The sequence below is a fragment of the Hesperophylax consimilis genome, chromosome 13, assembly GCF_061612785.1.
Source record: "Hesperophylax consimilis isolate HC1 chromosome 13, BYU_Hcon_1.0, whole genome shotgun sequence".
Taxonomy (NCBI): Eukaryota; Metazoa; Arthropoda; class Insecta; order Trichoptera; family Limnephilidae; genus Hesperophylax; species Hesperophylax consimilis.
This window is the reverse complement of record NC_142848.1, coordinates 28870147-28891143: the sequence shown is the minus strand read 5'-3', so window position 1 is coordinate 28891143 and position 20997 is coordinate 28870147. Positions and strand designations below refer to the sequence as shown.

Genomic DNA, 20997 nt, shown 5'->3' with positions numbered 1-20997 from the left:
AAATGCTGCCAACCTCGATGTTTCGTAGTTATCATAACAATTTGCAAACCTAATGAATCTATTTATTTAATTCAGGTCCTGTGCATAACCTTTTGAACAATGGAGAGAAAATAATCCACGTGTTTGTGTGCAGTGCCCAATTGCAGTGCAACATCACAATGACACGACTGGAGCTCATGTACCAGCCGTACACACAGGCCATCTTCAACATCAAGCCCAAGAATCCTGATATTAGGGATACTTTTCGGTATTATATCATTCTTGCTGGAAGTGTGAGTTTAGCCAAATAGTCTCGATTGCTCGAACTCGCCGAGTTCGGTGGAACGAAACTCATTGTGTGCGTTTGGCGGGAATGCCCAAAACCCGGTGGAATATAACGGAGTTGGGGAGCGATAGGAGTTAAAAGAATGACAAACTTTTAACGAATCAGATTTACTTACCATTCACTTATAATTCATTGATTGGTGTCGTGCGGAGTAACGATTGTAAATCATTAAACAATCAAACATAGTTCCGTCTTCAATTTTAAAATCCATTCCACAGGCCCCGTCCTGATAATTATCTAGTTAAGAGTTTTTCTTAGATGGCGGTGCTTGCACCGTCTAACAGAGATAGCATTCGGTGATCACCGAATGGTTCTGACAGCAACCGATTCCTAGGTTGGGAGCTCACTTACAGTTCTAGTTCCCGTCAGAATAACTCATAGTCTCAGTAAGAATGGACATATGCCCTGTAAGAGTTTTATTGTCATTATCTTAATAACGAACAACTCTTAATGTTTAACGAATCAAGCACTTTTTGAAGACTCCCGAACACAAATGTATTTGACATCAAAACAATACTTACACTGTACAGCAGTACATTACAATTGCCATTGTTGGAGGATGGTTGAATGTGAGTTCGGAACCAGTGAGAGTGAATCCAGATTTGTTCCATTATATTTTGTGAACTTGGAGGAATCGTTCCGGCTGGAACGACTCACTCCTAATCCTTGCAAAAATTAGTGTATTTTTTTATAATCTTATGTTGACATTTTGTAAAGGTGTTACAATTTTAGAAGGTTTGAGTACCGCCAATTAACTATATCAGCAATCTGTATGAAATCGTATAGACCAGTATTATTGCTGGTCTAGTATAAAACTGTTCTAAGGCTTAGTTCACAGATGGCTGTGACAGTTGATATCCACGGTAAGCAGTTTGACTGCAACATCGAACAGTTGTGCATAGTTTTTGAATGAGGCACGCCAGCCCTCACAGCAGCTATGAGTAGTTAATGTGTCACCACCAACTGTGTGAAAATTACGTTGTGATTTGAAAATACAAAATTATGTTGACCTAGAAATTCAAGACAGTAAAAGCTTTGCACATTTCGTTTTGCCATAGCTCGCCGCTGTCTAGTTTTTACTGCTTCAAACAAACAGATTTTCTGCTTTAGAGTTAAGACTACTACAAGCTTAATACATATTTACACATCAATTTAGATTTTTTTATGTTTGAAGGGGTATTGAAAATATGGTGCAGCCAATTCGAGATGAGATTGATAAACCAGATAAGAATGTGGAACCAAATGTCAAAGTAGAAGAAAAATACAAGTTAGTATATGGTGTTAATCATTAAATATCCAATAGTATTTTTATTATTATATATCCTGCTGCATAATATTATTAATCAAGATGAGTTATAAAACTCAATACGTATTATGTACACATCGAGGGATTAAAGTCAAACAAAGTTATCTACAAAAAGACAGCAATTCGAGGGCTTAACTCATTACGTCTCCCTTACTATCATAGTGAGAAAAATGATTTAAACAGTGTTAAAAGAGAAAACACCATGTTTTATATTCAAATCTAGAAGTTAACCACAAATTAAATTGTACATCTCTATGAAACGAAAGGTTCCGATCGCAATTTGATGTTAATTTTGAGTGAATTTTTTATTAATTATTTTTATATGAAATGACAAAAAAGTGTGGTTACATTATTTTTTTCTAATACGTTTGTCTAATAAAACGAATGTGTTTTTTTTTTGTTCATTATCAGTAATTTAAATTACGAAAAAAGTAAATTTTCAAAAAAGTTTTTGGTTTTTGAATACATTCAGAAATTTTCCATTTATTTGGATTTTATTTTGGCGCACCTAGGGGGGTAAACCGACTCTTGCTTAGTAAGCGTGGCATGAAACGATGCTTCATTCAGCCAGCCTTTCCGCCCGGCCGTCAAAACTCTGTGCGGGGAAGGCTCATCGAAGAGTAAATTTTGTGGGGTGTTTTGTTGTCCTGGAGCTAATCTCAAATATTTTTCTTCGTTCCTAAGTGAAGTTTATTGTTGTGGCTTTCTTTAATATCGATAATTTCTTGAGTAATCTGCGGTAATTCTTTTTGAAATATTATTAGTTTACGATACAACCTAACTGCATTGTATAAATGTATATATTTTTAATTTGTGATATATTTCTTTGTGTTTTTTTAATAATAGTAAAAAAATTGTTTTATTATCAAAAATATAAAGTTTTTTTTATTATTTTACAACAAATTATCAATCCATTTACAGTAGTACAATTTGTCATTCTGACACTCTTAACATCTGGCTCTTAAAAGCTCTTAAGGCTACTTAAAAAGGAATTTAATACATCCACTGTTCCTCGTGTCATGCCATGTTGTGCTAGAACATCTGTTCTGCTGTGTGGTATTTTTAACAAGTCATGGCGATGACTACGGCTGAAGTTTTCAGTAATTGTAATAAACTTGTTTACTTTCATTTTCACTTCCCTCAATAAAAATCAATTCGATGTTTCACATCTGCCAGGCATCCCATGACGGCTATTGTTGGATATGACGGTATTTGATGTTTACGACCTAGAATTATTTGCATGTTTTTATAGAGAACGTTGTTTGACTTTAAGCCTACATATAAGTTATGTAATGTATATTATCCACTCGCATGATTTTTGACATATTATGACAAGTTTGCAAAACGTCTTAAGCGATCGCTTGCCAAAATGTGCCAAGTTTATGGAACCTCAAAACATGGGATAAACGATGAAATTCAGGTGGATTCATTGACTTTAAAGCGCAGTTTCCAGTGTTCATATTTTTCCCAGTTTTATGTTAATATTCCGAAGAATGATATTAATTGAATAATATGGCAAACATATATACACGGTGTCCGGAAACTCGTAGTACAAGCGGGAAACTGGAGAATCTACACCACATGGGGAACCCAAAAAAACATAAAGTTTTTTGATTTGAGCATTTTCAAAAAAAAAAAAAAAAACCAAAAAAAAATATTTTTCGGCTATTTTAGGGTTAAAGTTTTTTCTGGTGTTTAGGGTTGAATAACAGATGTTTTAACCCTGCAGAGCAGAAATATTTTATGATTACACCGGGTTAAATGAAGGGTGATTTCAAAATAATGCTTCAAATCCGAGTTTCTTCATTTGTTTTACTTTCAAATAGTTTTAATTAGTTGGGTACTTTGATCTTCAGTAATAATTTATAAGAATTTGATTAAAAAAAAAAAAAAAAAAAAAAAAAAATCAACTTCAAACTCGATTTACTCGATAACGAAAGCTCAAATAAAAAAAAATTATACTACAAAATCGACTCCAAATGTGATGTAGATTCACCAGTTTCCCGCTTGTACTACGAGTTTCCGGACACCCTGTATATATATATATACACACCCATCGCTCGAGTGGTTATATAAATATACAAGCGATCGCTTGCCAAAATGTGCCAAGTTTATGGAACCTCAAAACATGGGATAAACGATGAAATTCAGGTGGATTCATTAACTTTAAAGCGCATTTTCCAGAGTTCATATTTTTCCGAGTTTTATGTTAATATTCCGAGGAATGATATTAATTAAAGAATATGGCAAACATATATATATATACACACCCATCGCTCGAGTGGTTATATAAATATATTAACCTTTTTTGTGTGTATTCAAGACCTATTCCCAATGAATTGCCTGCTTCTAAACATAATAAGAATTATGAGAAGAAAATGGAACTGAGATGTGAAGATATGATCAGTAGAGGTATGTTTAATTGGTTTTATATAAATAAATAAAAATTTTAATGTTCGTTTATTCAAAATCTTAAATCTCCGAAAGTACTTCACCAATTTCTTTGAAATTTTGAGATAATGTTTGCATGTGTTTTTATTTTTTAAAAAAGAAAGACAAACATTCCCAGGTTACGAATAAACTGACAATATTTGAAAATCTCCTACTACCACCACAGTGAGCGGAAAATGTTCCTTGTGTTGTGATGGAGGACTTAGCCAGCCGAGGAATTGAACACACTACGCCTGGGTGGGACCCAAACGCGATGTTAACTGAGCCACCAATCGGTCGAATCTGTATTATATAGATGTCACCTGTGACATTATAAACATGGTTTTTTGAAAAACAGCGCCATCTGTTAGACGTAAAAGCAACACACACCATTGTTTCTCTAACTGCACAAACAGAATGAGCCATAGCAACGCATGGCGGGGTAGAGCTAGTTAGTAAATAAGAAATATTAATATGAATGCGTTGTTATAATATTCTACATACTTATTTTATTTATAGCAACAAAAGCATGCATAAAAATATTTTCAAAAACCTATGATGATTGCATAGAAGCTTCAGTTTGGGCAATTGGATGGGCGTACTGCTGGCCTATGAAATTGGACTTTATTTGCAACATCGCCCAAGAGTTCAGCGTGTTTGGTTCTTGCAACAGAAAGAATACGGTCAGTCACAGTACACATAATATCGATATTATTAACACACTTTGAGCGGGAAAGATAGTTCTACCCGTTCGATCGATTGATGCCTAACGGCGAGATAGGTAGTTCTACCTTTTGCGCCGGCCTCATTTCAATGGCAGAAAAGACAGAATTATTTAATGTTTTTATATGAATATTACATACCAATCTCGTTGTAAAGGTCCCAGCTATATGTACCTAATTATCGAATCGTAATGCAAGTCTTCGTTTTACATTTATCTTCGTGCCTTTCGTTTACGTTTAGTATATCATTTATTACTGTAATAATTCAATTCCTGGAATGTGGATTTTAATGACCGTGAAACCCGATTCGAATCTCTATCTCTGTTCCGTCCCACTCAACTCCTATGTGGAAGCGAGCGAGAGATGTCGGGAGTATGTAAAGAAAGCAGGTATGGGCAAGTTCCGGTAGGCGGACCGTAATAAACATTACAAGGTTAATTGAGTTGCATTTCAAATAATATTCGATTTTCATTTAGTGCTTTTAAAGCTTGGGTATGCTGAGTTACTAGGTAGAAATTTTTATTAAAATATTTTCTAAGATATAGCGATTCAAAACAAATTAAAGAAATTCTCGCGGCGCGACTTTTATTTTCACCCGGAGACAACGTAGCGCCAGCACAAAAAATACCCACCAGAAATGTTTTAATAATAATGATTGGATTGTTTATGTAGTGCTATTTTTGTGGGAAAATCGACTCAATAGTGCTTTTCGATTTAATTTATTTAACCTATATCTTAGATTTTTATCAATCTCGGAACGAAACTGTAGATTTGTGTAAAAATCAAATAAACGCCGCCTGCCTGCCATACATGTATATATAAATAGTTAACATACAGCTAAGATTTATTACTAGTGACTTACAACTAAAATTTATAACTGAAAAAGGATCATAAGAAAACACAACAAAAGAGAAATACACGTGTCACTAGCTCGGTGACATGAGTCAAAAGGTAGTCGATAAACTGTCTCTAGTGATTTTAAAAATGTGAACAATAACCGCTCTGTTGATTAGGGCGTTCTGTTAACCAAAAGTTCTCACTTTTGGAGCATAACCTTTACATAAGATCTTCCACGAGTATAGTTTTTATGGACGTACAAGTTCACCTCTTCCAACGTAGATGGATTACATAATATATATCCCACGTTTACCTTACTCTCCTTACAGTAACCCAGTCTTTTTAAAGTTCACAATAAGTTTTTCTAAATAAAAATTAATTAATTTGACGTTTTTCTGTAAATATTATTAATATCTTATTAATGATAGAGCCTATCTCAAATATTATATTGACTTGTGTTGAATAATGTAATGTAAAATTTCTCTTATGACTATTTTGTTGACAAGCGATTATGATTGATTTCAATAAGCTACCAACAGAATTCAAAGAATAAAAATCCATGAAAAGTTAATGCCGTTGCCATCTGGCAACGCTGGCACATGACGAGTAAAAATCTTGCGTAGCCGATAGGAAACTCCGTCACACCGAATCAAGGTTAATGCATGTCTATGATTACATAATTACTATGTATGTTTCAGATCGACAAAACGATGGGCAGCAGTTATGAAAGGTTGCTGGCGATTCAGAAAAGTTACCAGAATGATACCGATAATGTTAAAGTAGTATACAATCTAAAAGGAGGCATGGATAATACCTTTTTGCACAATGCCCGTGAAGCTGCTACTTTGATTAAGGACGAATTGAAAGGGAAAAAATCTTTTCTCGCATGTAGGTTAATTTTTTAAAGAAAACATGTTCTATTCTTTACTTGTAAAACTAATATTAAACGCTATCTAGAGCGAATAAAAATGGGCAGTTCTTGTTTTCTAATTATTGGCTTTACGGACTAATCTTTTCATTGAATTTTAGCTACTCCTTTAGGCAGTAGCCATTTTTATATTTAGAAAGATTATTTTTGAGAACTTCACTTTTGCACAGTTTTTTTTGTCTAGAATGTATGATATACTATCACGGTGACCGGATAAATCATCAAAATTATAATTCACCACATCTTTAAAAAGTTATATAAAGTCATGGAAAGTGATGAAACAAAAACTTTATTAACTGGGTTAAGTAGGTTAGGTTAGGTTAGGTATAAATTTTTTTTTTTTTCATCTTTTCTAATGACTTTATATCACTTTTTAAAAGTATGTTGAATTGTCAATGTGTTGATTAATCATGGAACCACTATCACATCATGATGCATTTTATTGAGCAAACTAATACCAATACATTAGTAAGCTCATTTAATACATCATCATGTAAAAGTGTATGTGACTATCACAGCGTGATGTATTGTACTGAGCGGACTAATACCAATAATTATTACCAAATATAATAATTAATACCAATACATTAGTATATTCATTCAACATATCATGTAGTGAAAGTGTTTGATAGACCATCACAGCGTGGTGTATTGTATTGAGCAGACTAATACCAATACATTAGTATGCTCATTCAATATATCATGTAGTGAAAGTGTTTGATAGACCATCACAGCGTGGTGTATTGTATTGAGCAGACTACATAATACCAAATTCTTTTAATTGCATTATGCAACATGCATGATGTTGCAAAGTACCTACTGAGTGCTTCTTTTTTCTTTCACGTTTTTCTTAGTGATAGTAGAGCAGTGGTTCCCAATTAGCGGTACACATACCCCAAGGAGTATGTAAGGTTGTTTGAAGGAGTACATGCACGCACTGTACAAACACCGTGCGGTACGGACTTTTGGCTACAAGGGGTAAGCGAGTTTGGGCTCTTTCTTGAAGTGGTACTCAGGAAAAACTAATTGGGAACCGCTGGTTTAGGGTATAGGTTAAAAATCAAATGTAAAGTATTTGGGACACATTGTGTGCAACACCAATTTCTTGCAGCTTTTCAAATCACACAGTTTTTCAGTTAGTAATTTTATGGCATTTATATTGGTCTTCTTTGTAACTGACATTGCTTGTCTTTATTTTGAAGGCATCCTGAAGGCAATTGATATCCTAATGGCCCTGATGTGCGTCCGCCTGATGTTTGTAAGTCAGAAATACAACGACAGATACCTGATCAAAATAGACTATGATAACATTTACATCACGCAGTACTTTAGGAAAGTTGACAACAGACGCCAAAAGGCCGGGAAACTTTATATACTGCCCTTGGATTATATGGACAAGGTAACTAAAAAAACCTTTTTTAATGTTAACACCACATAACCCTTTACAACCGGCTTCATACGAGAGTGAGTTTGTGTTTGAAGACAGAAAATAAATTTGTTTTTGTGAACGGAACCGGTGTCGATTGAACGTGCGGGAGCTGCTTATTTAGGGTACTTTCAAGCGCCCATGTTTCAACCAGTAAGTCGCCCAGCCCTATGAGATCATAACTAAGAGCTTTAACAATGTGGCCCATCACAATTTTAAAATTTTTTACCGGTTGCAAAGGGATAAGTTACATTTTGTTTCCAGTTCAAGATGGTAGCCGTGTTGAATACTATATTTTTATGCCGCCAAAGTTTGCATGAGCACGGATTGTACTACAACCTGTCAAATCAGAATTATCATTATTAGGTAGGTACCTATGAAGAAAGTTTGAAATGAAAGTGACATATCTAAGGACAAATTGTATAATTCCTTATTTGAATTACATAAAATATTTACTGTTTGTAATTAAGTAGGTAGATATTTAAGTACCTACTTACAAAACTTATGATTTCTTAAACATTAGACAGAAAATTAGAAACATCCTTTTTCGGACGCAAAGTTGGTCTTCAGTCTTTTGAAACATTAAATTAGATAAGTTATTCTTACCAATAGAATTAATCTCTACTTTTTACAAATCTTATGATTTCAGAGGAAATTTTGGTTATGATTGTTTATTAAATAAGAGAAAATTAGAAAAAACCTTTTCGGACGCGAAGTCTACCTTCTTTAAATTTTTTTTTCTATCATGCGGAAATATTTAATTTTTTTGAAGTTAGAAAGATAAGTAATAATTTTTTCCAGTTTGCCTCAAATATTTATACTGAAAGCCATAATAGCCAAAATGAATAATTTATGTTTCGCGCCGCTGTCGTAACAATCGGTTTAAATTTTAAAATTATTATGTATGAACGAGATAAAATTGAAGGTACAGTTTTCTTACAAATTATTACGTGTTTTCCAAATATCGAGTTCTCTCAATTTTTCTATGATTGGAGTAAAAATCTGGTTTTTGACAACATTTTTCACGTTTGATATTAAAACTTTATTATTTAGAAATAGTAATGTTTATTTTAAATACGTATGCTGAAAAGATAATTTTATCTTACTTCTAAAACAGTAATTTTTTTTGGAGAAAATCAAAAAATAAGATGTACCTATATAGCGCATTTGAAATACCCAGAAAACATTGCAAACTGTCCAAAGGTGTTGAAAGTACTGAAGTACGTGTATGAAGCGCGGTGATTGAAAGTGTTTTGTTTTGAGTTGATGTTGCAGTGAGGAACGTTAAATGTGTGCTTTTGTCTGTAAGTATAAGTTTTGCGATAGTAAATGCTCTTTTTTTCCAAAATCTGTAAAATTCAACTAGAACTACTCAATCGCAAATTCTTTTTATCAGGACTGAGTTATTTAGATACTCACTTGTACCTGGATTGCATGCAGTTGGCAATACTTTCGCAGAAATAGTAGATATGTTCAACCACACGGAATATTTATTATTCTATTTATTATTTATGTCAATGATATTTTTCAAATACCTATCGCATCTAAACTTATCTCATATGCTGATGATACAGCTTTATTAGCTGAGGGTTTAACCTGGTTTGAAACTCAAGGAAAGATCGAATTAGATATAAACTTTTTATTTTTCGGAATAACTTTATTGAGTAAAACCTCAAATTGTAATATTTAATTATTGAAGACAATATTAGCGATTTCTAAACGAAAATCTGAAACAGAAAAATCAGAAAAGGATACGGTCACATCTAGGACTCGAACCCAGGACCCTTGTCTTTCCGGGACACCGCTCTACCAACTAAATATTCATTCTAGACTTGCAAAAATAAATAAGAAAAATAAATATTCATTCTAGACTTGCAGAAAAAAGTCAATAGATGTCGCACATTAAAAATTAAAAAAATAAGATAGGTTTATCTAAAAAGACGCTGTATAGATTGCATTTAGTTCAGGTTGAATCTTGCGATCATACATAAAGATAGTTGCCAATAAAAATGTGCGGTGAAAAATGAAGACAATGTTGGTAGTTCTTATTCGAAGTATGATACAGTTAAAAGTGACCGAGGGGGATAGGGTCCCATTAGCTCAGTTGGTAGAGCGGTGTCCCGGAAAGACAAGGGTCCTGGGTTCGAGTCCTAGATGTGACTGTATCCTTTTCTGATTTTTTTGTTTCAGATTTTCGTTTAGAAATTGCTAATATTGTCTTCAATAATTAAATATTACAATTTGAGGTTTTACTCAATAAAGTTATTCCGAAAAATAAATATTCATTCTAGACTTGCAGAAAAAAGTCAATAGATGTCGCACATTAAAAATAAAAAAAATAAAATAGGTTTATCTAAAAAGACGCTGTCTAGATTGCATTTAGTTCGGGTTGAATCTTGCGATCATACATAAAGATAGTTGCCAATAAAAATGTGCGGTGAAAAATGAACACAATGTTGGTAGTTCTTATTCGAAGTATGATACAGTTAAAAGTGACCGAGGGGGATAGGGTCCCATTAGCTCAGTTGGTAGAGCGGTGTCCCGGAAAGACAAGGGTCCTGGGTTCGAGTCCTAGATGTGACCGTATCCTTTTCTGATTTTTCTGTTTCAGATTTTCGTTTAGAAATCGCTAATATTGTCTTCAATAATTAGATATAAACTTAATTAAAAAATGGTTCAACCAAAACTTATTATCATTAAATACTGACAAAACATTTATAATACCTTTCACTCTCAATAAAAATGCTATCCCTGAGAATTTAAACATATGTATACACTCATATAACTGTAATATCAATTCACATCTATGTAAACCTGACTGCTCTGTACTCACAGTTAAAACTAATGTTAAATACCTTGGTGTAATTTTAAACAGTAACATTAAGTGAAAATTACAAATCAATGCGACAGTAGAAAGGTTAAGAAAATTAATGTACATTTTTATTAGAATATGAAACATTTTAAATCTAAAACTATTACGAACCATATACTTTTCACTGATTCAATCTTTATTGCAATATGGAATTGTTGGCTGGGGTGATGCATTCAAAATCTCTCTCTTGCCTTTAGAAAATATTCCAGAGAATATTAATAAAAATAAGTTATATGATTACCCCACCATCAGATTATTTAAAGTCCCTTCTCTGCTAATCATTTCTAAAAAACATCACTTTTACAAATTCATAAAGATTCTTTCAACAACGAAAACCATACACTTTTTTCGAACAGCAACAGACCAAATGTGCATGGTTCTATAACCACCCCGTGCTGCAACACCACCACTGCTCAACAATTTTATAAATATAGTGGATTGAAATGATTTAACCAATTACCTCCAGATGTAAGATTACAAAAAAATTACGTTAAATTCAAAAACACAATTAAAAATATAATTCAGTAGAATTTCTTCAATTCTTACACTTTTCAAATAATATCATAATTCTCTAAAATAATATTAGATATCCTTTTCTCTGCTTTCTTATTTTCTTCTTTTTTCTCTCCTCTTTTTTTCTATTAATTTTACACAAAATTGTTTGTAAAGTTTATTTCAATTTTCTTTGTTTAAAATAATAATATTGTTAAAATAGTAATTAATTACGTTTCTCCACCTTTTTAACACGAGCGTTTGCTCAAAAAAAAGGTGTGTTACGATCAGAGATGTGCTTTATTTCAAATAAATCCATTTCAAATGGAAATGCAAAATGCAAAATGGGTATTTTCCATTTTGCATTTTGCATTTTAAATGCTTTTTTCAATGCATTTTCCATTTTAAATGCTTTTTTTGTAACATTCTTCCTACTATCTCCAATCATCTTTTTTTGATAAGCCCCAAATATCAGTCGGTCCTCAACCTCGCTATGAGAGATACTTTCCATTTGTCAAGTTGCTCCCTGGTAGGAGCCCTGGCAATCGAGTGATACCATTACAAAAAATACTGATTCAAATACTGAACATGGGGCCATGACACTGTAATATTAAATGTTAGATTTAGCAGTTTCTATGTTTTTACGTTGGCAACATTAGTCCCGCGCAAATTTTTTGTGGTTTCATAATCTGTAGTCGTGGTGTTTCTGGATTTACCATCATGTAATATGTTTGTTCTACATTGATGTCCATTATTAAATGACAAAATTGTTTAAAAATTCTATAATTATTTTGATTGTTTGACCTGAGAAACCATTTTGCATTTTCAATGCATTTTGAAAATAGGTATTTTGCATTTTGCATTTGAAATGCTTTTCTAAAAACCATTTTGCATTTTGCATTTTCAAATGGAAAAGTTTTGACCCATTTCCATTTTGCATTTCAAATGGTTTTGGGTACCCATTTTGCACATCTCTGGTTACGATACCGTTTCCGAATTAACAAAAAAAAAAAAAAATTGTATTATGTATAAATTATAATTGTACATGTTTAATCTTTTCCCCGCGGCGGCTGACTTTAGTCATTTCTTCAAATCGTTTGCACCACGCGGTGGCTGACTTTAGTCATTTCTTCAAATCGTTTGCACCACGCGGTGGCTGACTTTAGTCATTTTCAAGTTTCGACTTCGTTTTCCAAGCACATGTATACCGTATTCGTTCGAAATTTATTTTAAAAATAAGAATATTCATTTGTGTTGCGACATCTCTGAGAATTTGTATATACTACTTCATTGTTTATCTTATAAAATTAATAAAACCGAGAGCCCGGCGATTGCCGTCAGTCACAGTTTTGAAACACGCGCGCAAAGAAGCTAGTGTCTCTGGCGTGAACCCCGTACCAATCGTAATAAGACTTGTGCGTCGATATCCACTTTGAAATTTTTTTTATTTTGTTGTGTACATAATTATTTTAAAGTGACTAATTCGATTTAAAAATATTTTGTTTTGTGTTTGTGTTTTATATTACGTTCCTGTTGCGTATGAATTTAAAAAAAACTTTTTTTAACCGCTTCTGTGCCAAGAGCGAGTTAACTCGCATTCTAGGCCTGCTGTGCACAGCTACACTTCTACCTACTGGCATTTAAAAGGTTAACAACCCTCAAAATGTCGAAACGTGGCCTATCTGATATTGAAATATATGAAACAATGTTAGATGCGGATAGTGATTTTGAAATAAATGATGACGACACAGATATTGTTATTGATGAGCAATATGAAAGTGATACCTCAATGCCGTCAGTTCAGCCATCAACTTCTTCTGCTGAACCTTTGACTTTGCCATCTCACCCCAGTACTTCATCAGAACAGGCATCAAATGTTATTCCTGAAGAAATAGTTAACAATTGGAGTACAGGTCCTTTTGTACCAATTGTTTATGAATTTGATGACTTCTTGTCTGGAGTTAATCCGTCTACATTACATTAAGTTGCATATTTTGAATATTTTTTAAATAATGAGATAATGGAGAAAATTGTTGAAGAGACTAATAAATTTTATCTGGCTGTTCTTGAAAAGGGACCACCATCCAAACATTCTCGCTTCAACAGATGGGTGGAGACATCGGTTAAAGAAATGTATATTTACTTTGCTTTGACTATGTTAATGACCAGAAATCGTCATCTGACGATAGAAGAGCATTGGTCTACCGATCCTTTGATGTCGAATAACATATTTGGAAAAACCATGACAAGGGATCGGTACGAGATTTCACATAGAATGTTACACTTCTGTGATTCTAGAACACAAATCCCTGGTGACAAATTGCATAAAATTAAAATGTTAGTTGATCACACCAGAAAAATATTCAAAGAGACATTGGTACCCGAAGAAAACTTGTGCATCGACGAAAGCATGATTCTTTTTAAGGGTAGGCTAGCTTTTAAACAATATTTACCTTCTAAACGTCACCGTTTCGGAATAAAAATGTTTGTCATGTGCGATTGTAAGACTGGTTTTGTTTTAGACTTTATTATTTACGTTGGTGAAGGTACGGACATAACAGACAATCAGTGCCTTGGCGTTTCGGGAGCTGTCGTAACGACATTGCTCGAAAATTATTTAGGTAAAGGACATAATCTTTGGGTCGACAACTGGTATAGCAGCCCAAAACTATTTGATTTTCTTCATAGCAAGAAAACTAATGCTTGTGGAACAGTGCGCAAAAATAGAAAGACCATGCCAAGTTTCGAAAAATTAAAAAAGGGGGAAATAGAGGCAAAACACCGTGGACCACTGTTAGCTTTAAAATTGCAAGATAAGCGTGAAATTCACATGATCACAACTATACACGACAGCTCTTCATCTCCAATAGGAAGAGTTAACATGGAAACAAATGAACCAATATTTAAACCAAAATGTATCTTGGATTACAATTTACATATGGGCGCAGTCGACAAAACCGACATGATGTTGAGCAGTTTGAAATGCATGAGGAAGTCAATAAAATGGTACAAAAAAGTGGTTTTCCATATAATAGATCTTTATTTATTAAATTCGCACACGCTCTTCAACAAGGTTACCGGAAAAAATACTACATTAGCAGATTTTCAATTGAAAGTTATAAGACAATTAATAGAAAAATACAGTGAACCATCTCAATTTACGTCACGTTTTTCTGATGATCCACTCCGTTTGTCAGCCAAAGGATTAGCGAAACACATGCCAGACATAATACCCTCAACGGCAAAACGTGCAAACCCATGTCGGCTATGTCGTGTTTGTACCAACTCCAAACTGAAAACTAAAGTAAAAAAATATTCAAGATATATGTGCTCAGAGTTTAATGTGACATTATGTGTTTACCCATGTTTCAGTATTTACCACGAAAAAAAAAACTACAAAAACTTTTTAAAAATTATAAGTGTATTTTTGTATATATTTTTTACTATTGTCGCGAGTGTACCTTCATATTATTGCAAATTTATCGCAGTGAAAACAATATATAATAATTTCACAGCATAAACGTCAATAAAATGTCAACTAAAGAAAAACTAAGTGAAGTCAGTGAAAAAAGAAATATAAACTTAAACCAGAGCGTCGGCGCAGTGGCCCGCCTAAGGACTCGTATTTCTCTACACAAGTAGGTAGGTACCTATATGTTACATCGTACGTCGCTACAGTCGGCCATCTGAGGGATTCTTTGTTTCGGTTGGAATCACTAAGTGTGTTTATATTAACACAATTATGGCATTATCTTTATTTCAGTTTATCTCAAGTGAATGTTTATTGATACTTCGATGTTGGAGGAAGATTTTATGATAGTTAATAATTCAGATTATGATTTTGTTTACATAAAATGGTCGATATGAAAATAACATTCGACAAAAAATTCATAAACATAAAATGTGCCGCGTGGAGGCAACCGCTTAGGTATAATTTTTTAGCGGGTAAAAGGTTAAACCAATAAAGAAATTTAAATATTGAAGACAATATTAGTGATTTCTAAACGAAAATCTGAAACATTCAGATTTTCGTTTAGAAATCACTAATATTGTCTTCAATATTTAAATATTACAATTTGAGGTTTTACTCAATAAAGTTATTCCGAAAAATAAATAAAGAAATTATTTAAAAAAAATAAACAATAATATATATATAGTTACGAGAAGACTATAATAACTTACCTCATAATAATAATTAAGATTAGCATAATACTATTCTTCTACGTGGGTTCTATATAATTTATAGCAAATTTGACTTCATAATTACTGTTCCACTAAATTATTATGTATATCGCATGTTTATAAAAGCCCATATGGGCGAATAATATGTATGAATAAAAATGCAGTTTTGAGTAAAACGCATTCAAAGTTTTTTTGAAACAGTGTTCAAACTTTTGCGTGTAGCTTACATAGCAGATAAAGAAGGGATTTGAAATACCAAAAAGATGGGAGCAAAAATTGCTTGTGCGCGTTTAAGTTGCTATTGCATGCAGCTCCTCAAATATATTTTTTTTTCATATTATAAAAACCTTAATATACTAATTATTCAAATAGCTAAATATCTTAATAAAGCTTTATTTAACTACTTAAAAAAATAAACAAAAAAGTTCATTAAATCCCCCAAAAATTAGGTTAAAAAAAAACAACAAAATGAACTCTATGGTAGTAGATATTTAATGTCTCATAAAAAGTCCAGATGTATTTATCAAAAGTTAACATAAAATTCTCATTAACCAATACCCAGAAACACTAACATGTGGCGTCAACTGATTGCCGAGCGGTGTACGCGTCGGAAAGGTACCTAAAATGGCGTGGATCAATGTGGCAAGCTAAAAAAAATATTTTCAATTTAACCTAGTAGCGAGTTCCGCCGAGTTAATGAAGCAATTCTTTGCTGTTTTTGTGTTAAGAGTGGGTTATAGGGCAGAATGGTGATTTGCTGGAAAACGGCTCTCTAAAACGGCTTAATACTACCTTTCGTATGTCATTCTCAGACTTCATATTTTTTGTTACCAATTAATGGACTATTATTTTTCAGTCTGCCTATTTTTTTTGTAGTTGTTGTAGGCATTCGACTATAAAAAATAAAAACATTGATACACCATACAACCCACTTTTAAAACTTCGATCCATGATTATCGCATTAATAACGGTTTTACACAATATTTTTAATTTAAAATATGTATATAATACACACATCTGTAGAAGTATGGCCTCTTATTATCGTTATGATATCTGTGGATATTAACAATTAAATAAATACTTCATCTTGCACCTAATTTTCAAGACATTTCACAGTATTTTACTTATTACGGGTGAGAAGCCCCCGTGAACGGTAGTGAAACTATCGCTCCCTGTTTCACGGCGTATATATTTCGAAAATGCCATCAAAATGTTTCATTAATGGGTCGAAAAGCCGAATACCGACTCACTTGAAGCATTGCAATAATCTAAAGAAGCTACAAAAACAGTAAGTAGTCACAAATTCTCTTTTTTCATATAAATTTGTCGCATTGTATATTTTCAAGTGTCAAATTCTTTGAAACGTGTAAAATCCAACATTCAATATGCGTTTTTATTCCTAACGGTTAGCACGAAGTTCATGATGTTCTGGCGCGCTCTTTATGCAGGTGTGTGTGAGAATTCGTTGTCTTTACGCTCTGTCTAAATTGTGAGAACACGTTTGGTAATTAGACCACAAATTACCGTCTCACACCGGATCATTTTTAGTTTGGTAAAATCAGCCTTTTTAAGTTATAACAAGTCAAGTTTTTCACTGTTCCGACCTTACATGGTAAGGCGTATTAATATAAGGAGTAAAAAAGTTTATTACCGTTTTTTTATCTTTAGATTAAACAGACAAAAAAACTTTTTAAGTAAATTTACGATTATATCACCTTTCTGCGTATACACACGTAACCATTCACACTTTGTCAAATCAAAGGTATTCTATCTATGTATTGTGTTGTAAAGTTCCAAATAATAAGGGTTTTTTAGGAAACAATTTTTTCCCTACCGAGAAAACACAAGGCCTCTAAGTCTATAATAGCCAGGTAACATTTTAAACACCCAAATGAGGCAAAAATTGTGAGGCGCATATGACGCCGTTCTATTTGTATAAAGAACAGTAACTTTAAATTCAGTAAATTTAAATGATTCACCATTTCATATATTTATTACGCGTCAAAACATCTTAAACAATAGGTCGAATCGTGGATTCGTTGAGTAATATTTGTATTTAGGTATTATATTTCAACCCATTGACGTAATTTTTTTCAATAGCGTTGGTCGTTAAATGAATATAACTATTATTTCCAACGGCTAGTTATTTTTTATATTTTTTTATAGTGAAAACCTCACAAGAGTCCCAACTGCTCCCGTCTGGAGCCAGTGAGACTATGGCATCCCCAATTGGGGGATGTTGTGAGGCTGAAGGTAAGTGGGGAAGGGAAAGAGGAAGGTGGGGAAGTACCTGGCTATTCAGATCAAGTCACTAAACACGGCTAAAGCCATTTGGAGCAACGTTTCAATTCTGAATGGTGGTCTTACACCAGGGCGATACTGGTAGTATCTTCCAATCTGGAACGTGCCGCAAATATACTATATATTATTTTAATAATTAATTAATTGTGAAATAACACAAATTAATCAAATAAAATTTATTTGCGCACGCCGGGTTCGAACCCGCGACCTTCGGAATGGCAGTCCAATGCGTTACCACTGGACTATGCCGGCCGTTATATTTTGATACAGTACTAGTATGCCTTGCACGATAGCTACTGCCATGGTTAAAACAGATTATTGTTTAGTTAACACTGTATAATTTAACAAATATATAAATTTAAAAAAAACTTTCTTTTATTTTTCGAGGTCAATATTATTAATATGTATAGATATTCTATCAAATATAAAATTTTTAAATCTACCAAATAAATCCGCCTTCGATTTTCTCGAAAACGAAAGCTCAAATTAAAAAAAATCATAACCCAAAATTGACTTTAAATGAAAGGTAGATTCATTCACAAGTTATACCGTTTATACCACGAGTTTCCGAACACCGTGCAAAACAAGCTTTCTTTGTATAGGAAATGTTTCCTAATGCGATTCGTAAAGCCAAAAGCCGTTCAAATCTAATTAGATTTAACAACAGCAAGTGAATGATAAAAATTTATAAAAAATGCCAAAGTAAACGCTTTACCAAAATAGTAGGTTCTGCAAATAAGTCATACCTTTTTACTAAGCTGTTTGTTTTACTTAATATTTCCGATTTCCGATTGCGTACGTGATGTTGGCGACATGATGAACGCACATTTGACGTTGTATTTTGACATGTTCATTAATGTACAACTACCGCCCTCTAGCGACAAAAAAATGAAGAGATTTTGACAGTTTGAGAAAATCCGCTGGCATATAACAAGCGCTTAATGTAATAGGATTTTTTCTGCAGGTGGAAACCAAGTATATTAATGAGTACTCTTTTCGCTGCGGGCCTACCAACCGTATGACAATGGTCCAGCAGCTGATGAGACTGGTCATGGAGATTATTACAGCCACAATCTTCGTTCTGCTGGACAACCTCTTCTACGATGCCTTGGATATAGTGAGGAAGAATGCTGATATGACCATACAACAACAAGGATCACACAACATATCTCTTCAGGTAGTTCACATTTCATTTCCACAAATTATCAATTTAATACAGTACTTTCTCACTATCCACCACCCCAAAAACCGGACAAGTGTCCAATTAGTGAAAGTGGCGGATTATAGTATATAAATACAAAATGTGCTCAAAAAGGAAAACAGGTATTGCGTAAAAACAAACACCACCATTGATCTTACATAAAATTTTCATTTTTGGTATAAACAGTTAAATTGTCGTGTTTTCGAATGCGATAAGACACCATTTTATAAATTTATTCAAACAAAACACGTTGCAGAACGAAACGAACAAAAATACATGCGATAGTTGCCAGAATACACAGAGATCTAAAGGAAATGTCCTAAACAATAATAATGAACCCTGGTGACTGGTAAAATGGTCAGCTCTTGCAAGCTAGACTGTGGTATTAACCGTTTGAGTGCCAAAAAATTCATACAGTTGCTTGTAAAATGCCACCAAAAAAACATTATTTTTTATGAAACTATATATATTTTTTAAAACCCCATAAATTCTTTGAATTTTCAAGGATTTCGATGATTTTTTCCGTGTTTTATTAAAGAATATTGGTTTAGAATCACGCGGAGGAGGATCCCGAAGTCCAGGCGTTTCGAAAAAATGAGAAATTTCGGTAGAAAAATTGGTTCCGGGAGGTACATTTGAAAATGAGTAATTTCCGGTGTTACTCGCCATTTCTTGGTCACGATCCGAAGAATTACTGGAAATTCGCATCCTGCGGTTGGGAAACACAGGTATGACATCACTCTCATCAGAGCTACTCTTACTCGAATTTGAATTAGAGGAGTGGAAATCGTCGCTGTGAGACATTTCAGAGGACGCCCTCGACGTTATATTTTTTCAATTAACTAAGATAAAAAAAATAATAAATGAATCTGAAATTTAAACGGTTTACTACGATCTTACAACTATTAAGATAATATTAGAATAATATTTACCAACGCCGCAGCACCACACCCGACGTACGCGCGAATCAGAACACGACTGACGCAATCGACGGAAATCGACGGAAATCGACGATCGGCAATCTTCGTTAAAACACGAATCGACGAAAGTCGACGATTGGCACTCAAACGGTTAAAGTAACTGTGTGTGTAAGGGTAAGATAACCCAACCTGTCCCTGTACAAAGCTTGGCACATGATTCTAGGCACACGGCGGACCACTGAATTTGACGGACAAATACCGTCATTTTGTGCTTTCAACGAAAAAAAATAATGGCAGATTATAGTAGTTGTCGAATAATCTAGCGACTGATTACTGAGAGAGCACTACAGTATCTTTTCAATGAATCTGCACTGATTTGCCTGAAACTGACTTCAACATACTGAGCACCGACTTGAATGTGTTCAGCCATTTCACGTGGTAATGTTACTTATCAATTTGTAATTTTTATTGTTTTAGATAAAGGGAACGGGCTTTGTTGCTAAAATAGTCAGGTCAATGTTGAAAACATTTAATATAAGCAAGGAAGTAAAGGTAACTCGAACCACCACCGAATGCCTTCCTAACCCATCTATGATGGACACAATGTGGCTATATAAACTGTACCTTGGGTACGCTTTGTTGGTCATTCTTGTATTGATAGACTTTTACATTTCAAGACTACGCAGGTAATAATTTGAAACTGTAGATTGTTGTATCGGTCGCCCAATTAGAACTCTAGGATTTTGTATATTGATGCATATTTATACACTTCCTTAATGCTGATATTGATACATAGATTGTCAATTAAATTTCAGAAAAATTTGCTCTTTTTTCTATCGAAAACGAGAAAAGCAGAGAATACTGTTTATATACAACAATACCTTGAAAGCCCGAAAAAATTTCATAAGGTATATTCGAAATGTCATAAAAGAATTGGCTTCGGAAGCCATGCTCACGACGAAGCCCGGTGAGCAGCTGTTTGCGCCCAAAAAATACCCCAAATGTTGCGCCTGGCTGAAGATATTTGAACTGAAGAATTGCAATCTTTGCGGAAA

General features: G+C 33.6%; 1 protein-coding gene across 1 annotated transcript; it reads left to right on the top strand.

The window, feature by feature from the left end:
- Nucleotides 1-158: 158 nt before the first annotated feature.
- On the top strand, nucleotides 159-20716 carry LOC149418746 (protein sneaky-like). The gene is made up of 5 exons (XM_089639154.1): nucleotides 159-272; nucleotides 6319-6508; nucleotides 7751-7947; nucleotides 18786-18998; nucleotides 20420-20716. The coding sequence occupies exons 1-5, from the start codon at nucleotides 159-161 to the stop codon at nucleotides 20630-20632; spliced, it is 927 nt and encodes a 308-aa protein (XP_089495280.1). The 3' UTR covers nucleotides 20633-20716.
- Nucleotides 20717-20997: the final 281 nt, after the last annotated feature.